The sequence below is a fragment of the Dermacentor albipictus genome, chromosome 1, assembly GCF_038994185.2.
Source record: "Dermacentor albipictus isolate Rhodes 1998 colony chromosome 1, USDA_Dalb.pri_finalv2, whole genome shotgun sequence".
Classification (NCBI taxonomy): domain Eukaryota; kingdom Metazoa; phylum Arthropoda; class Arachnida; order Ixodida; family Ixodidae; genus Dermacentor; species Dermacentor albipictus.
Genome location: NC_091821.1, coordinates 264,809,148 through 264,829,112, shown reverse-complemented (window position 1 = coordinate 264,829,112; position 19,965 = coordinate 264,809,148). Strand labels below are relative to the sequence as shown.

Below are 19,965 nucleotides of genomic sequence, written 5' to 3'. Positions count from 1 at the left end.
TCTGTGACTTTCAATGCAATTTCTGTAAGACCACACGCGTCAGCGAACTCGCCGCAATTTTCTTCTTTCCTTCCCTCCTCTCTCTCCCTGTGATCTTTGTTTTCCCCTTTCCCATTCCCCCGGTGTAGGGTAGCCAACCGGACGTTATTCTGGTTAACCTCCCTGCCTTCTACTTTTCTCCTCCCTCCTCCCTCCTTGCCTTCGTAGCTTTCGTTTCATTGCCACTCACAGAAAGTTGTCCGCGAGTATACACGCCCCTCCACTCCGATAACGATGACGATGACTGTGATGCCTGCGGCTGCGTCCATTTGTAGCGGGAGATGATCGCGCATTGCCAGATTGGTTGTCTGTTTTCTCGGTTACTATTATTCTATATGCAACCATATATGCACGGGTGGCAACCAACTGTGAACGGCGACCTCCCACCGACGCGCGCCGCTCACCGATGGTGGTGAAGACGGTTCCGCAGTAGAACATGGCTCCCCAGAATGTCCAAAGCTGACGCTCGGCGTCCGTCGTGACGCCTGCCTGACAGAGAGCGCGCATCTGCGCCTCGTACTCTTGCAGGCGCCGCTGTGCCAGCCGCCGCCACCGGAACTCGTCAGCCATCCCGCAGCTCCGGCGTAGCTCCTCCACGAGCAGCCGACGCACCTGGACCAAGGCGAAGTTACGCCGTTGTTCGGAGCCTTTGAGTGCTGCGCACGACGGGGAGCATCGAAGGAGGCAGAGGAACTTGAACTGGCTAAGAAGGATTGTTACGGTGTTCGCCCACAGTTCGTCAAGGTGACGCTGTAAATGCCCAGTGTATATGTTGTAAGCCCCAGCGTATAATGCACAGCGTATAGCTTAAAATTCTGATTTAAGTGCGGGCTACTACACTCATAGCCTGTACCAGCGTTTTCAATACGCCGAATAGAGTTAACTATGGATAGTTCAACAAACCAATTTCCATAGTCAATTATTTGCTGTGCTCATTAAGCTACACTAAAATAGCACTTCATTGATTTTTTTTTACTTATCAAGGTGACCAAGTTTGAATTTTTCAAGATGTGGAACGGCCTAGGAATCTATCTATGAACCACGTGTCGAACCACGTGTGAACCATGTGTCTAGGAAGTGCAGGGATAAAGTAAGAATTGGGAGTCTGATGACCCCCGTATTCAGAAATGATACTTAACTCGCAACCCATGCTTGACTTGATTTACATGACGCCTGGCGTTAACGTGCCCAAAGATGCTCACTGCGTTTCCACCGGCGCGTTCACGATAGGCGTCACTTAGATCAAGTCAAGCATGGGCTTCATCTTAAGTTGCATTTCTGAATACGGGGGTCAGCAGTGCGGCTAGCCCAAGAGCCTCAATTGAATATTAAGCTTTTTGCAATTGAGAATTATACGTTTGCTTTGCAAGTTTGTTTCTTCACATGCGAGTAGTTTCTATGGCCGTATTCATTTTCTTGTTCTTTTTTTTCTTTTTCACAGTGAAGCTGTTTATGCCGACTCTGTTGCGACGTTGTCAGGTATCAATAAAAAGGGCCACGTGACCTAGCGGGAGAGGAAAAGTAGAGCTCAACAGGAGAACAGGAGTAGGAGTGACCTCTTTCTCCCTATTAGAATGCTATCTTATACGCGAATCTTATACAGTTGTCACACAGTGTATTTCGAGGCGATCGAGCCAGCTCGTCAGCATGTTTACCGACGATTGATTCCACCCTGCCGGAAAAGAAACAAATGTGATGTTAGCGGTTTGCGGCCAACGAACAGTTCCCAGCGATTGAAACGCGATACCAGGAGCGCGTGGCTGCCGGCACTTCTTGCGCCAGCAAGGGCCGGCAGCCACGTCAATCATCAAACCAATCCAGCCAATCGTCAAAACGATTGCAGCACCCTCATCTCCAGTAATGGGCCTTGCGATCAATATACGGAGCTTTGGAGTAAAAATTGGAGGACGCTTAAGCTTCGCCTTCAAGAGTGGGACGCGACAGCGTTCCCGTCGACCCGCCAAGGGGTATAAGACAATGCGCTACGGCACAGCGATCACTTACGATGCGCCCCGCATCGGACTTAGCGCCCACCTATCACGCGGTGAGCGTCGAGCAACGCAGCGTTCGGCGCGGCAACGAAACGTGCGCCTGAGCGAACGAAACGAACCAAAGAACTCGGTGTCTCGGAGGGGAAACGATCTACGCCAGCCAAACGTCGTGATCGGCACGGGCAGAGAGATAGATAGTAATCTAAACCGGGAGCACGGCGAAGCGTCGTCAGGGGAGAGGGAGTCCCGCGACGCGCCTGGCAGCGGTCCCAATGCGCGCGCGGCGCGCCTCCTGTCGGGGCAGCGCCGTACATTGAGAGGAGGGGGTCTTCTGTGTTTGCCGCAAGATGGCTCTGCGTGTGCGGAAAGCGCAGAAGAAATGCAGCGGAAACGCACTTCGCAACTCGTGTAATTGTGACTTCTGTACGTTACATGTTCATAATTACCGATATACACCGCAGTATAACTTTCCACGGCTCGTTTCGAAGGCAACACCGCATTCACTAGAGGCGCGTTTGCACCGCTTGAAAGCATCGAACTCGTGGCTGAGTGGTAGCGTCTCCGTCTCACACTCCGGAGACCCGGGTTCGATTCCCACCGGGCCAATCTTGGAAGTTGCTTTTTATTTATGAAGCGCCTGCCGTGATTTATCGCTCACGGTCAACGCCGACGACACCGGCTTTTCTGCGACACGAGCTCCTTAACGCTATCGCGTTAATACTTGTTGGGGGGCTAGGTGGTGCATGTTTCCAGAAGAGGGTTGTAGCGCCGAAAAAGACAACACACAGCAAGCGAGACGGGACAGCCGTCTGTCCGCCTGTCCCGTCTCGCTTGCTGTGTGTTGTCTTTTTCAGCGCTACAACCCCCTTCTGGAAAAGAAAGCTTTGGAGTAGTGGTTCCGCGCATTACATGCCCGCTACAACTATGGGAAGACCACGAAGTAGTGTGTAATCCTGAGGAAGAATCTGCCTACCGCAAGCGTCAGCGAGACCTGGCCCGTGAACGGGCTGCTCGTCGTCGTAGGGCCTGTGTCACGCGCAAAAAAAAAATAACAATTGCAAAAAAATGCTCCTAAAGCATACTTACCACGCAATACATCACGCAAAAGCGAAATTGATGTGAAAGAATGGTGAAACAAAAGATCTACAATATAGACTGCTTGCGAAGTTCCACTTGCATGGTGTAACACTCGGTGCAAGTAACACAGCTTCGCTGTTCGACTATCCTCACGGGCTGGAAGGGTCGGTGTTTCTTTATTTTTCTACGGCGTTGATATCAACGGACATACTAACAGTTGTCTTTTGTATTTCCTAGTTATTCTAGCTCATGTTTACTAACTTTATTCTCGTAACCTTGTGGTTGACTCAACTCCCATCCATGAATAATGACTGGAAACGGAAAAATTGGCATTCCCCCAAATTGTAGCACGAAGCTACAAAGGCAACTCCGAAAGAAAACCTCGCAGCTGGAGAAAAATTTGTCGTGGTCCGGGAATCGAACCCGGGACCAACGCCTTTCCGAGGCGGTCGCTCTACCATTTCAGCTAACCAAGAGGCTAGCCGATCGCAGAGCGAGGGCGAATTAATCGACAACTCGAGGAATTGGGACACTGAACATTTCAAATTAGTTCTCCGGAAGCCCGTGAGGTGGAGGAAAGTCGCCGGACGTCACTGCTTCTCCGATGGATTTTTTTTTTTTGCCAAACTATTGGGCATCCAAGTTGGGATGCGTCCCTTGTACAGGTGAGGCCCTTACATGAGCCTATACGGTTATACGTGAAGGTTCCTTCTCTCCCACTAAAAAATAAAACTGATAACGAAGAGAAGAACAAGGGCAATAATTTTATAAGATAGGCCACGAAAACTAAAACACTGGAATTCTCATATTGGTCGCAGATACATTCGCAGAAATAGAGTGCCTTTGCGCAATTCAAACGGATAGTGACAGATGCTATGAATAATACCACAGCACGCACTGCTTGTCAGCCCCGTTTGCCTGCGAGACATCGCTCCCTCCCTGCCTCGCTTCCAAAATAAATAAATAAATAAATAAATAAATAAATAAATAAATCTTAGCCTAGTTAGGGGGAAAAACGCGTTTCGTAGACGGAATCGCATCCTTTACACGAGCTCACCTGCTGGAGGCCCGCCTTTGCGCGCGCCTCGTACGGGCCTTCGAGGTAGCGGAATGCGAACGCCCCCAGCGCTGCATATGCGGCCAGCAGGACCAGCAGGAGCAGGTGCCCGAACCATCGTTGAGAGATGGTGTGCAGCCGCTGGGCCATGCGCACGCCCCAGGACCGCCGGGCCGTCAGCGTTACCACGTGCATCGGGCTCACCACAAGCAGCTGCGGCGGCGGCACCGGGACCCGGGGCGCAGGGGTCGGCCGTCCGCTGCCAGTGCGCGTCATGGCGGCGTCCGCAACTATAGCACAGGTGAGTTCCCGATGAACTGCGTCTGTGCCAACAGGCGAGGAACTTTGCAACGCTGTCAACATTGACACTTGGCGCCTTTCGCGCTAAATGCGCAACTCTGATTCGTCGCTTGTGGTGGCGTTAGTGGTAGGTGGGCTTTTACGTGCAGTGTGAACTGCCACTAAACCTCTTTCAAGGTTTTCCCGAATGGGGATCTTCAGCCTGAACATGAATGTTCAACTCATTGCACAATGGCTATTGAAGATCGGCAACTTTTTTTTACAAGGCTTTGGCACGCCTGCAGCAAGCAAATTCCTCCCCCAGTGCGCGGTAACAAACCGGACGCGCGTCTGGTTAACCTCCCTGCCTTTCCTACTCCCCCTCTCTCTCTCCTCCTTGCCTGTCATGTAATTCTCTGCATACATTGCATGTGATTACGTAATGTGCACGCTCCAACTTGCGCTTACACTGCGGCGATATATTTTTAGCCTTTGTAAGTATAAATATTTTAAGACAAATCAGTTTTGAGGGAATCGCAAGGTGGAGGAAGTTTCATGAAGGGGGAAATTTTCATCCACCCGAATGTGGCACGAAGCTACAAAAGAAACCTATACCGGTTACTCAGAAAGAAAGCGTCGCAGTTGAGAAAAAATTCGTCCTTGTCCGCGACCAGGACGAATTTGTCATCAACTGCGAAGCTACACGCACACACACACACACACACACACACACACACACACACACATATATATATATATATATATATATATATATATATATATATATATATATATATATATATATATATATATATATATATATTCTGCTTGCTTTCAGGCAATCATAGACATCAAGGCGCCTGACGCTTTCGTTGCAAGCGCACTTGCCTTACGCTGCGATGAGCGGATATGCTGCCGACAGATCGCTCGAGTGAAGCATTTGCCCCTCGAGTGCCTGCGACGTCCGAGCTACTCGAACGTCTCTTTGGGAGTCCGGAGGTTTCCAAGTAATGGGCGACGTGTTTACGTAGCCTTTAGAGCCTGCCGTAGAATCATACACCTAATAAAGTAATCTGCTGCCGTTAGACTGAGCGAAACCTAGCGCATGTGCACGCATCTTATCCAATAGTACTTTTGATGGACAGCCAGCAACATCTGGTAAGATTATGCAATAGCGCAGAAATATGCCAGAGTTATATGATCAGCGCACATGTGAGAGTTTCTTCAAAGAGACCAGGGGCCGAATCCACAAAGCTTTTTGTTAGCAGGCCTTCTTTGCAGTTGGACGGCTGTCTTCGATAATAATATGTCCAGAATTATGATTGGTGGAGACCTGCGCTTATAGACAGTTATAGGGAAAGTGCTTTCTTAGTGAATACAGATCGTGATGCAATTTTGAAAGTCCGGGAGGTGCGCTCAAGCGAATCGCACAACTAACAACTTTCTAAAGTCCATGAAAATTTTCTGATATCCTTGCGATTCGTATAAGCCGCAGCGCAATCAAAATCAGCATCAGTGCCATTCGCAGTCTTGCGATGCTCTTACTGGCAATCTCATCTCTCAACATTCATCCACGTTCAGCTCAACACAGCTTTAATGCGAACGCAGCCCCTTAGAGGAGTGTCCGTCTTGGATTGAGACGTGCTGTTCAGTATGCTGTCTGAGTGACCTCTTTGTCGTCTGTCAAACGTCTCTTCCACGACGTACCGCGTGAAGGCGTTTTGACAAAGGGGCGCAGTCCAGGCTGCCACCACCCGCCAAGTGCGGGACTGTCCAACCCGCGCTTTTTTGTTTGCCCTCCAGTGCTTCAAGCAGCTATGAAAATTGGAACTACCACCTCCTACAACACAGTGCCACAAGTTAGGACGGCGCTAGACAATTTTGGTAACAATATCGGCAGATCCAGAGAACGGTACAGCTTGGTGATGAAAACCGTTACGCGCACAATATTACACACAAGTCGTCACTGAAGGCATGAAAGCCAAAGGCAAGTATACTCATCTTTTAGCTTTATTTTTTATCTCAGTATGGCTCGATAAAGAAATTTTGGATCGTAAATGAGAAGCAAGCATTGTAAACAGTTTTGTTTTCCTGCATGGGCGCTGCGCGGCAACTAACCGTATGACTGTTGTCGAGCTTCATGTATGAAAACACGAGCACCATAAAGCACATGAAACGGTTTGTAAAACTACTACTACTACTACTACTACTACTACTACTACTACTACTACTACTACTACTAATAATAATAATAATAATCTGTGACGTGTGCGATAGGAAACTTACGACAGCGGTGACTCGGAGCTTACCATGTTCATTCGAGCAGCAGAAGAGACGGCGCGTGGTGCACGTGGCCGCAGCGCTGTCGCCGCTCTCCAGCGGCCCACGCGCGCGCCGTGGCCCGGAGGCGCTCGGTCTGGCGTCGGCAATATTTAGCGGGACGCGGGCGGAGCGGCTGCGCGCAAGATGGTCGGCCCAGCCTTCTTTATCGGAGGGCCTCTCCTTGCACGGGGTGCCGCGTAAACACGCGCTCTCCCGCAAGAGGCTTCGGGTTCGGGCATCGCGAGCGTGCGGCAAACGGAAGCAAACAGCGTAGTGTGCAAGCGCGATCCCTTATCGGCTTGCCACACTTTTTCCCGAATCAAAGGACACATTTGCATATTGCGTTTGTAATAGCTGCGTTAAGAGCTAGCCTTTATCTGGGTCTGGCTTAGACTTTAACTTAATATTACACGTGAAACGCGGACATGCCCCCAGGCGAAGTGCTCAGCAACTTCCCTATGTAAACGTGTGCCGTAAGATTTGTAAGTAAGAATTGAATTAAGGTTATTCGCTTTATTCTTGAGTAAATTGCTTTTTCTTTGTAAATGACGTCCACCTGAGCAAATAATTAATCTGTAGTGACGTGATTCGAACAAATTTTGTGGGCTACTTAAAAAAGAAAGTGTTCGAAGTAAAATAAATAAACACACACTGTGCATAACGATTTTCCAAAGCCCAACATAATTGGTTAGTGTTCCGTTCTATTTGTGCTAACAATATGTAAACAGTCTGCAGTGGCCCTTGCATTAAACAAAAAAAACCTTCAGTTATCGCATAAAATATTATGATAACACAATAACAATGGCAGAGAGAGAGACATAGACAGTTAATAATTGCACAAACAAAATATGGAAACGCATTAATTCGTCTAACGGCACCCGTTTCGTGATAACCACAATATTATAGATTTGGTACGCAAGACGCAAATTATGTTGTATTAAAACAAGATCAAAACATTTTTGAGGAATGGAGGAAGAGTAGGAGCCGACCTTACCCTTTAGTGAGGTTTTGTCAGAATGTAATTTCTATGAATTTAACAGTGATAGTTCCTGTAGTGTATACCGACTGGTGAAAGCAATATATTTATTTAGGTCCTCATTTTAACAAGTATTGCCAAAAATGGGTCAATAATACTATTGAAGCAGCAACTTTATGTTTACGGAATTCGTAACTCCGCACAGAAAAGCGATGCCGTAATTCTGCAAGCTAATCTATTAGACCACTTATATCCAACGAGTATACTCTTTTAGTTTACATTCTATGTGAAACTGCTACTTAGTGTGCGTCAGTTTTCCAACGTTTCAATAAAAATTTATCGGTATATTTTATAATGGTGTGCGCAATATCAGTAATATGCAGCTTGGATGCCCTAATTGATGCGATACACAGTGTTAGCTCTCCTTTCTATGCCGAGATCCAGTTGAACTTTCAGCTTTATTTTTTTCGAAAGTTATTTTTTTTTTAGAGTGAAAAGCTAAATCAAGAATATCCTTCCAACAATTAAATTAATCTTTGTTACATGTCATGCTACATGTTTACTTTTTTCTATTAAACGCAACAAACCTAATAAAAGTCGACTGACGTAACCGTTTAGGCCAGAATGAACATGTCTGGAAGACTTTAGCGCTTCCACTTGTCTGGATATCAGCTGCCGCCGTCTGTTTCAGTTTGTAAGATGTGACTTGCTTTGGATCGCCTTATGCTTTTATGAACCTAGAAACGTATTTTGATCCGGGGAACATTAGGTGCACCGAATATTTGCGTCGCTACACCTGTTCTTTTTTTCTGTGGTTGTTCGCTTAATGTAGGTACCCAGTTTTTCCCGAGGTATCGTACACTAGCTCTCGACACGAAAAAAAGCTCCTCTTAATAGTCACGAGACAACTAATAATGAGGAATGGAGAAGCATATACCGTTATTTTTTTCAGTTTAAACAACAAAATCGCTTTGAGCACATAGCGCAATTCGGCTTTTTAAGGTGGATTACCTGGAGAAGCGGACGATGCTTGCAGGACAAGTCGCCTAATTAACACAATTGAAAATTTACTAATTAGATCCATAATCATTCATTTCAATGCATTTGTTTGAATTGTGAAATTGAAGCTGAGCAGCACTTAAATCACCTCTGTTTAGCGGAAATCATAAGACTATAACCTCACTTTCAAGGTACCAATCCCTAAAATTTGCTAAAAAAGTGCGTTGGCGCTACAGTTACGGTGTGTGTGTGAAAACATTTATTGGAATAAGGTCCGGAGGCTCGACTTCTTAAGTCAAAGCGGGCCGCCCCGACGTTGGCACTGTCAGGCCAAGCCTTTCAGCGACATCATGGGCCCTCTGGACGGCCCTTAGTTGGTCCTGAAACAATGGGCTTTGAATCCTTTTCTCCCACTGTGTCCATTCTTCCACGAGGTTGGGGAGAGTCGCGGGGCACCCCGCCAGCATATGTCTGATTCCAATGATGCCATTAAAATCGTTGCAGTCCATCTTAATTTCCCTCTCTGGATATATTTTATCAATAGTGTACGGTGTGGGATATGTACCTGTTTGCAATAAACGCGGTGAGACTGCCTGAGCCCTGTTCAGTTTTGAATGTGGCAATGGGAATTGCCTGCGTCCTAAATAGTAGTGTTTGGTAATGCCATTGTACAGTTACGGTATTCCGAGCACTTTGACTGACGCATTTGGGAAAATCTTAGCTGAAGCGCCAACGGATTTCGTAACACACTTCCAGGGCGTATATCTCGAAAGCGGTGCTTATGATTTCAGGCTAAGCAAATATGACTTCACTATACTTTTCGGCTTCAATTCCGCAACCGCGACCGTATCCTAACGTGAATAAATAAGAAGTTAATTAGTAAATATTATTATTTAGCGTAGTGAACATTTACGTTTCTGATGCAGATGATTGCCGATTCTTCCATAAATTTAACTGAAAAGGCGAAACAATGCTATCCGTTGGAGACAATGTAGTTCGAACTAAAAATTAAATAAACAGGTGGTACACAATGCCTTCTAATTGAAAGTAAGAGTAATAATAAATAAAACGCTATGCTAATGCGGCAATTGTAGCTCTTGCAAAGGTGGTTTATGCACTTTGGCAGACACAACTTTCGCGAGCAAGCAGAATGAATAAAGATATAACATTAACAAAAATGTGTTAATTAAGATTTATTTCTTCGTGGTTATAGTATATGTTTATATCAGTAACACGAAGACAATCGCATTCGGTGACAACTCTACTTTATTTTATTCTTCTGGAGTGCTTGTATTCCGAAATATTCGTAATCAAATTTGCCACTCATTATAAGCTAGTTTCGCATTCACGGGCGGGAGTCTCGACACAAAGAAACCCCCCCCCCCCCCTATATGAAATATTGCGGGGTAAAAGAGAGGCCAGTCTTTTGTTGTTGTCCCCAGCCGCGAGCAGAAAAGCAGGTTTTATCAGCTGTACATGCGGCTTCTGAAGACAGGCGTGCTGTGCGCAATCAGCTGTCTAACATGGAGAGTGTGTGTCGAGACACACACCTCTCAATGCCAAGTTAGGGCACCTTGTGTAAAATTTGACTGCGATTTGACTGCGACGAATGCGATTACCCTCGGCTTAGCAATATAAACATATATGATAATCGCGAAATTTACCAAGTCATAGAATTAACACACTTGTGCTACCTTCGTTTGTTCGCTCTATGCTGGATCGCGAGAATTTTGCCCTCCAAAGTGCATTAGACACCTGCGCAGGCAACATTTGCGTAACTATCTAATTACCATTCCTTATACTTTAAAATTGAAGGCACTGCATAGATGTTCAAGATACCGTGCAAATCAAACAAAAGAGGAAAAATGAAACAAGGGAAGGAGGGCACTTCAAGCAGCACCCTCACGACGTGATAGCGTAATAACAAGCCTACCCTGTCCCCGTGTTTACTAATCCGTGTCTTATCGACGCATTATTGATAGGACTGACCAGTAGCTCTAATTTCAAAGTGTGTGGTTTTGATAAAACTGTGGAGCAGCTTCAGTGCTACTGCCCGTGTTTGGAAGATGAAATCCTTGCCTTCTGCACCGCTCTAAACCAGGTAGACGGAAGACCTTCCTCGCTGAACAGCTTGGATTCATGGTCTCGCACGGAACGCAGACGTAGAAGGTCACAAAAGAGCTGCTGCGATTCGTGATGGCGACCGGGCTGAGTGACCGTTTGTGACGCAGCGCTTAATCTCTTAATTTTTGCCTCATCTTCGCCCAGGGCAGGGTAGCCAACCGGCCTCAGTTCTGGTATTTGCATTTCTTGCATTTCTCCTTCTCTCTGTCTTTTTTTTTCTGTTCACTTTTAGCTCTGGTTTCTGTTTGCGCTTCCATAATTACCAAATATGCGGCACTTTCTTCTCTAAGTGTGTTGCGGTGTTCAGCTCGACGTCGCGGGTTCGTCCAGCTGCGGTAGCCGCAATTTGACGCGGGCGAAAAGAAAAAAAAAAGAAAGAAAAAAAAGTGCTCACATATTGTCTATTGCCATACGTAGATAGTTCTCGTTTACTGTATCCTCGTTCCATGTACTTTACCTTCCCTCCCCCGCCCCCCACACACGCACACACACACTCTCTCCTTCACTGCTGACCGCAGTTCACATGTCAGCAGACTGCGCTAGACAGTTAATGCGGTCAATAGCGATTCGCCTTCCCTTCCTTTTCCTATATTTATCTATCTAGTTATTGAAATAAAACACCACATATTCCACATATAAGTGTACCATAACAGCTGACAGTCTGCGCCGACGTTAAGACAAGGCGGGACATTAGACTGTAAAGAAGCGCGCTGGTTAAATATCAGTGGGCATAATTTTTTCACAAGCAAGGACTCGTTATTCTAGCACAAAGCTTATGGTTAAAAGGTTTAGTTTGCGTTACCTATGACAACTGCCATGTCGCGATGTGGGGAAGGATATTTTGAGTGCCAGGCACGCAGTCCTCGCTGAAGAATCTGTCGTAGCGTGAGTCTGTCGGCCTGATAATATTGTGTGAGCTACAGCATTAAATTAGGCCGAAGGAAAAATTAAAGACCAACAAGCGGGCACTTTACTTTGGAGAAAGCCGTACGCTCTTTCAGTGGCATAGGCCGAAGGAAAAAAAGAAAAAAAACGATGTTCTGGTATGCGGGAATGCAGAGTGGAGGGCTGAAGACGAAGTAAACTTAAAATGCAGCTGCCACAGCAGTGTTAACTACAACCACCAAACCCGCTATGCTTGTGTGACGCGAGACGGCGAATCTTCTGTTGAATTATGAGGGGCAGGTACTCTTTTATTGACAATTCTGTACAGGGTCCTTTCTTTTTTTTACATGCCAGACCGACCTGACTTGACGGCGCCTAGTCAGGAGAGTAAGCCCTCCTCGGTCGTTCGCCTTTCAACCCGTTCACCCAGAACAACATTTGCTGCTGCGCCACTATACCCGTGTTTGCTTAAGGTCACACGCAAGTATTTGTGAAAGGTTCCCGAGGCTACTGCACGCATGACCGGCCCTGTCGGCTGGCTGCTTACATGGCTTCCTGTAGCTGCTCAAAAGCTGCAGATGTTGAGAAAAACAGCCCTACGAATCCCGAGTTTCGGAGAACCAGGTATTTCACGGGAGGCCTGAATCAGGGAGGGGCCTGGCGACAGATCTCGCTACTTGCGGAGCTGACACGAAAGTCTATATTTTTTTTTTCTAAGACCGCGCACTCGTATAACGTTCTTCTCTCTACCCGCATGCATGCGTCATCCACGAATGGCGGCCTGAGTATTTCAGTCGACGCCGCTCGGCCCGCGCGATAGCGTTAGCTTAGCCCCCGCCAGCCTAATGCACGAGGGCACATCGAAACACTTCAAGCGCGTTTTCCCGTCTCTTCGAGCCAACGGCGCTGTCGCGGCTGCAACCGTCGACGTTCTCTCGAGTTGGCGTCTCGAGGCCTCCGAGCTGGCTTTGGGCCGGTCGTTCCGCTGAGTACCACGCCGCGCATCGAGTCAAAACAACTGGGGACGAGGGGGCAGAAAGAAAAATCGACCGCCGGTGAGATAAAATTAAGCGGGCGTCCGCGCCCGCCAAGCTGGCGAGCATCTCGGCGGCAGCCACTGCCGCTCCAGCCGACGTCAATCTCAGCCGCGGCCACCCAAGTGGCGCCGGTGGGCCGCTGGGCGACTTTTTGCTCCCGTCTTACTATCTTATGCTGCAATAAACAGCAACAAGAACAACAACAACAAAAATAAGAAAACAAAGAAACTCCAAAGCTTTTGGCAAGACACTAAAAAATTCAGTACATAACATGCGTATTTAGAAATATCAGCGACATGTGATTCAAAGGGAATGTAAGCTACCAATAAAGTAAGCACAAGTGGGCTCCTGGCCATGCACATGCGCAGTCAGCAGGCACGTGACCTCAACGCGTGGAGAGATCCATGTACTCTGCGAAGTGCTTTGTGATGCCGCGTGGAAATTGGCGCCATGTCTATGCCTAAAATCACCTTTTAGAAGGTCATTTGCTGCCACATTGTTCCAACGGCACCCTGTGACGGGAGTTTAATTACGCAGGCTACCTTTCCCAAACGATTCACTCTGGAAGAGAGCCGATTATCAGGTCGGGGATCGCCTGCACCCATTTTACGTGTGGCAGCGAGTGTCTAAACTATACGACTTCCTTCACCCCCCGAGGCGGGCGCTCAGCAAACACCACGGCTCTCTTAGGCGTTGGCACATTTGTGCGATTTGGCCTGAAGCAAATAGAAATGGAAATTGCCGTTATGGAACTTGCTCTTCGTTTATATGCCCGACGGGGCACACAGCAATGCGTTGCATGTGCGTGCGGCCACAGCGTGAGACTCACTCGAAACACTATTCTTGCTGTATATATCTAGCTGCCATAAAATTGTTACTGTACTGAGTAAAAGTGCGTAAGCGTGGTTGCTTGGTTCGTCTGGACAAGATTCGATAAAAGCACGCTCAGACGCAGTGAACAACTTGGGCAGCTTTTGCCTCAGGAAAAAAAAAGAAATCGGATTTGAACTGAAAGATTTGTTGTTTTTCTTTCTCTTTCTTTTGGTATGCGAAACCTTGTTGCTGTGTATATCTAATTTTTTACGCTTCTCGTCAGATGCGTTACAGATACAGAAGGACTGTCATGCTGCCCTTTAGTTTTTCCGGGACCAATCGTGCCTCTTACGACTCCGTATATATTATCGTCTACTACTGTCGCATATCCTAACTGGGGCTTGCGCAAATTAGTAGACGCCGGCGGTCAGTTGAGCAGTAGTGTCGCATTCCGTCCGCGTGCGTTCCCTCCCGCGAACTTGCCGATGCGAATGCGCCTTACTACATGGGAGAAGCGCAGGCGGCCCTTTTGAGAGCTGCGCCGGCCGCGAGGGCTGGAAGCGGGAGAAACGGACGGCGATTTGCCGCACCTGTGCTGGCGGTGCCATTTCACACCAACGCGCGTGGCGCGAGTCCCGGTCGGTTCTCGCGGAGAGGAAGAACAGAACAACGTGAAAAAATAAAGCGCAAGGGGAGTAACGTTTGCGTCGTGTAAACGACACACAGAGCAGGGGCGACGAGCGGCCGACGACGACCTGAGATCGCGCGCGCGTCTCCGCTGGGAGTTGGAAGCATGTGGAGCTGCCACAAGCTGGCTGTTATTGTAGCTGGCTTTGTTGTTGTTGTTCTTTTTACCGCGTCTCTCGGGCTCACTTTTATACTTGCGGCGGCGGCCGCCCGGCTTTCTTTACGAGTCGGGCCTGGGCCGGCCGGCCCTCTCGGGCTTTTCGGACCCAACGCCGAACGCGCGCGTTCAACCTGGGTCGTGGCCGTAAACTTTACAGGCGCGCACGCGCTCTCGTCGGATGGGACCGTCGTCCTGGCTGCAGACTGGGCTTGGCTTATGGCTACTGGGGCGCAGCGCTGCTGCTTCAGGGTTATTGTCTTGGCAAGTGCTTGGCCGCCGACGCCAGAAGCGGCGCGCGGCTCCGATGGCGGCACCAGCAAGACTCTAGGTTCCAAGCCTGAGCGCCCGCGCAGTCTCGCCTGTTCGAATGTCTGGCAGTGGAACAGGCAGTGGAAACTTGGCAAACCAGCAGTTACGGCCTCGTTGGCGGGATCGCGTCTAGACTTGCTTCCCCCGCTTGTCTGGCTGGGCGCGCTAGTGGTGAATATATCTCAGTTAGCGGTGTACGTGAAAATAAGCTAGAATCAGCTCTTCTCCTGAGCTCCACCTGTTTCGTATAATCATAATCAGTAGTGTTCACTAAGAAACGCCACCGACTAGCCTACACGTTGGTTTCAAGGGATAAGTATACACGCATGACTCCCTATACTGCGGGCGAACCACTGTTAATCGGAGCACATGAGGGTGGACCACTTGATAATTTTCCCCTCTGACATGTGTACAATCACCCGACTTAGCCACGAAGTGCTTGTTCTTACTTGGTCTTCATTCAGATTACTTCATTCCACGTGACAACATCAGAACGTAATCAACAGAAAATAAACATATACAAAAAGCGCAAGGCTGCGTCGGTAGAGTAAACTGGCAAGAGTAAATGTTTCAAGGGGATCCTTTGTCGACAAGAATAAAATAAAACGAATATTTATTCAATAGCTAAGATTTTGGAAGCGCAGACAAAAAGCCCAATTTAATTTCAGAAATACCAAATTAGAAAGCCGCATGTTCTCAGAAACATCTAAGCGCACAAGAAGATTCATTTTTCGTAAATGTCGCTGTCTGTGCAGACTACCAAGTTCATCTAATAGGCAGTTTCATCTCAAGTGTAGTTGTGTAATTCGGGGCCATCGAGACATACGTATATAAGTAATTGTTCTAGGTTAACTACAGCTCACTTTTTCTTCATTCCAGAACATTGGCCATGAAGATCTCTTTGTTCTTAGCTCTCAACATGAGTGAGAATGTAAGCATTCTGCTGCGCAGCAATAAGTTGGAGGTTCGATGTGAGACGCTGGCGATGACCACGTGTGAATGACAACGAAGTGCATGATAGAAGAACAATCTAGCGGAGCTTTGAGCACGCTCCTAAAGCCCCGTGATGCTCTTGCTTGACCTGTACTAGTCTACAGCCTCCCTTGAAGCACCCGGAGTCAAGCCCACAAAGCTTTCATTAGTATATGGGCCGGCTGCATTCAGTAATTATATGTCCACCGGTAGGACTTGCTGAAATATTCTTACAAACAATTCTAGCGTACGAGCTTTTTGAGAATACGGGCCCTGGTGCTTCTTTTTTGACATAATATAAGTAGTTTTACTCCTTTGTCTTCGCTCAGACATTTATACGAAGAAACGGCCGCATTAAACTCGATGACGGTGCAAGGCGGAGAAGCGTTCACGAAACGGCATATAACTGCCACATTCGATGTGAACCTTAGAGAGAGAGAGAGAGAGAGAGAGAGAGAGAGAGAGAGAGAGAGAGAGAGAAACGAAGAGGGAAAGGTAGGGAGGTTAACCAAAGACGTGCCAGGTTAGTTACCCTACACTTGGGCAGGGGGAAAAGGGAAGAACCCATAAGGAGAGAAAAGAAAAATAACAGTCAGTCATTCACAGTCAGTCACATAGGAGTTTCCACTGTCACAAGCGTTCATGCAATCCAGTGTCCTTCAAGAAACGCAAAAACGCTTTTGTGGCCTTTTGCATGCAAGAACGCTTAGGCCATGGTCCGAGGATCTTCTGAGAGCGCTCTGTTGTCTAGCAGGTTGAGTTTCGTTTGTAAAGTACGTCATTGACTGTCAAAGGAGGGGCAGTGACACAGAAGGTGCTCTAGAGTCCCATCACACCCGCAAAAATTACACGCCGTACTGTTGGCCATTCCTATGAGGAATGAATAGGAATTTGTAAAGGCGACGCCCAACCGCATGCGACGCAGTAAAGTTGTTTCGCGACGGTAGAGTCCAGGTGGCAGGTGAAGCCGCAAGTTAGGGTCGAGAGAGCGCAAGCGTGAGTCGGCGATACCCGATGAATTCCATCGTAGAAGTGTGAAGTGTCGAGCAAGTGAATGAAGTTGTCGCTCAGCATCAGTTCTTGAAAGTGGTATAGGAACCCGCTGATGTTTTTGGCGAGCCGAACGCGCAGCTTCATCTGCGCTTTCGTTGCCGACAATTCCTCAATGGCTTGGCAACCACTGAAATAGGATGTCGTGGTCATTCTCGAGCGCGTGATTATGAGCGTGCCCATGACGTAAATCAAACTGAAAAGCTTGTAGGGCTGCTTTGGAATTGCAGAAAATGCCCCAACGATTTGGTGGCTGCTGGAGCCCGTACTTGAGTGCACTTTGAAGAGCCGCAAGTTCTGCTGCTGTCGGCGTTGTATTGTGCGAATATTTAAAAGCAACGGCGCCTGATGGTACAACCACTGCTCCTGTAGAGCTATTTGAATTGGCGGAACCGTCCCTGTAAATGTGGATGCAGTCAAAGTAAGACTCTTTGAGGTGAAGCAGAGACAACTGCTTCAAGGCTAGCGGTGACAAGTCTGCCTTCTTACCAATCCCAGGAATTGAGTGGCACACGTGAATTTGCCGGAGACACCACAATGCCGATGTTGGGCGCTTCGCAGGCTTGAAGCCAGATGCTATCGAGTCATGGTATCTCGCCACAATACCACAGAATGTAACCTGTGGTCTTCCCACTGGCAAATAGGCTAAATGGTGGGATGATATTCGAGAAAGGTGTCGAATGGTCGCTCTTAGCGTCTCACCGATGATATCAGTGGTGATCGGGTGCTCCTGTGCAATGACAATCGTTGCAGCTGTCGAAGAACATCTCGGGAGGCCAAGACATATTCGAAGTGCTTGGGCTTGTATGCTCTGTAGTGCAAGGAGATTAGTCTTGCATGTGTTCGACAAAACAGGAAGACTGTATCGCAAAAATCCGAGAAAAAGTGCCGTGTATAGCTGCAAAGTGGAGCGCACGGACGGTCCCCACGACTTTCCGGCTGCGAATTTGAACACATTTGCAATACAAATGAGCCTTTTCTTCATGTGCGAGACATGCGGACTCCAGGTAAGGCCACGATCCACAATAATGCCTAAGAACCTGTGACCTTCTTGTACGCGATGGGCTGGCGCTCGATACACAACGGGTAAGGCATCGCTTTTCGTGTAAATGCCACTAGTGCACATTTTTCTGTAGAAATCATCAGACCTTGTGGGCGAAGGTATGCCGCTGTCAGATTTGCCGCTTTCTGTATTCTGGCGCGAACGGGTGGCCTTGTCACGCCGGTTGCTTAGATGCAAATATCGTCAGCGTGGAGCGAGACCTTAGAAGTCTGCGGTAGCGTTTCCGCAAGCCCCACTAGAACGAGATTGAAATCATTTGGATTTTGTAAAATCCGTGAGCTGTCCTTCAGCGGCACAAGAACTGTTCACAAAAAGATGACTGACTCGTAATGCTTACACTGCCACGAGGTATACTTTTTATGTTTTGATGTAACATCTAAAAAACACAAAAAAAACAAAACATGATGGATTGAGTACATTAGCGTGGGTCCGTCAAGTACAAGGACATGTCAGCGCCAATTATGAGCTTATAACTTTGTTCACCCATGAAGGCTTAGAATCATTCTTTAGATTGCCATTCTTTTAAGTAAAATGGAAATGCATCAAAAAACCTTTGTGAGCACTAGCAACAGTGAGTATCCTTAGCTTTGTTTCGGTGGCTCTGTGCGCATTTAACTGTCTTATTGAAGCACATTCTTGCAAGGGAACATCTTCCCGCCATCTACCAAAGGGGATTACGATGTCTTCCGTCATCTTCGGTAAGCATGCCACAAGCTGTCCAGATCGTGTTAGGCTCGTAGGAATACTCCGGAATGGCCATCTGTCGAAGGCGCTTATAATCCAGCAAATCGTCAAAATATGAACGGACTAGACCGAAGGGGCTGCCCCCCGTGTAGCGGTGCATAACGAGGCGTGCTTCGACTAGACGGCGCCAGAGTGGCGCATGGCGGAGTGGGGGCGTGACGGCTGACGCGCTGGCAGACACGCACGGTCGATGTGCGCAATATTGGCCCGATCAGCTGTCATCCGCCCGCGGCCGTTCCTCAGTGCGCGTGACGCGCTGCTTTTGTTCGCTGCCCCACGCCTCGCGACCGGCTCATTCTCGAGCGCCCGCTCGGTCCGGAAACCGCTGCAGCGCAGTCCCTGTCCGTTGCTCGGACGTTGCTCGGCGTGTCGGCAGCGGGCGCCTCTGTGGAAGCATCGACGGGGCTGAGGGAAGCTGACTTCGGGGCGCCGGGCGTTTCACTGTCGTGACAGAGGAACGAGCCTCTTTCCTGCTTTGTCTTCCTCTTGTGTTTTTTTATGTGCCTGACAGCGGAGATCGACTAGCCTGATTTATTGCGCCGACACGCGACAATTTTGGTGGCATCCCGTGCCGGGGGCTGCGTCGCAATCTCCGCGGGATGGCCTGAGCGCGCCGCTAATGAACTCTGATGATGCACTTGCGATGCCAGACGACGAACCTGCAAGTACCGACCCCCTGCGTCACTGCGTGGTCATCCTTCAATGCCGGAGTGCGTTTCGGATTCGGAGTGGGTTTCTGCGCTTGCAGTCTTGACGTACGAAGTGATCTTGAACCCGCGAACGGCCCGATTAGTTTCAGTATAAATGATCAGCTTCAGTCGGACTTGCACAGGCTGCGCGTTGTCCATTTTGTCGGTCGAATACTTCACGAGTTATTGCGTATTATCTCCAAGACACGAAGATAATGCGGAAGAACGTCTTCACAACAGAGAAAGTACGGGGCTAGGATAACTAACTGGGTGATTCCGAATAAGTTAATAAGCATCTGCCACTTTATGTAGGGCGTAAAATGGTTGAATGACGGCGATGAAGAAGGCGCTATAAGCGCCTGCGTGAAATTTGCGAAATAGCCATGAAAAACTGGATTCTATGCCCTGGCGGCGAAATAATGCAGTGGTGGCAGACGGCGTAATGTGTTCTTTCATGGTATTTATGAACGCCTTTTGATTTATTTATGTCAAAGCTAATGAATGACAGCCCACTTTCGCAACCATCATTCGACAATATTTATCTCCTAGAATTACGCATGCCGTCCGATCTTCTTATTCAACAACATGTAGCAATAATCTTTGTTGATGGCAGGTGAAATATCCAGAATAATTAACACAGACGACTTCATTATGTATGACCATGGCGAGTTGAGGAACAGCTCGAAAGAAGA

The 19,965-nt window shown here is 48.1% G+C and overlaps 1 protein-coding gene across 2 annotated transcripts in view; it reads right to left on the bottom strand.

The window, feature by feature from the left end:
• Positions 1-6,858, bottom strand: part of LOC135915390 (TWiK family of potassium channels protein 18-like) — an 85,530-nt gene extending 78,672 nt beyond the window's left edge. Inside the window, exons 1-3 of one of the 2 annotated variants that reach the window (XM_065448431.1) lie at positions 6,753-6,858; positions 4,165-4,487; positions 444-651 (exon numbers count right to left, since the gene is read on the bottom strand). In XM_065448431.1, coding sequence (XP_065304503.1) covers positions 444-651; positions 4,165-4,440 — 484 coding nt within the window. In that variant the 5' untranslated portion in view covers positions 4,441-4,487; positions 6,753-6,858. The remainder of the gene's footprint in view (positions 1-443; positions 652-4,164; positions 4,488-6,752) is intronic. The other variant, XM_070531302.1, reaches the window with a different exon arrangement.
• Between the last annotated feature and the right edge of the window lie 13,107 nt (positions 6,859-19,965).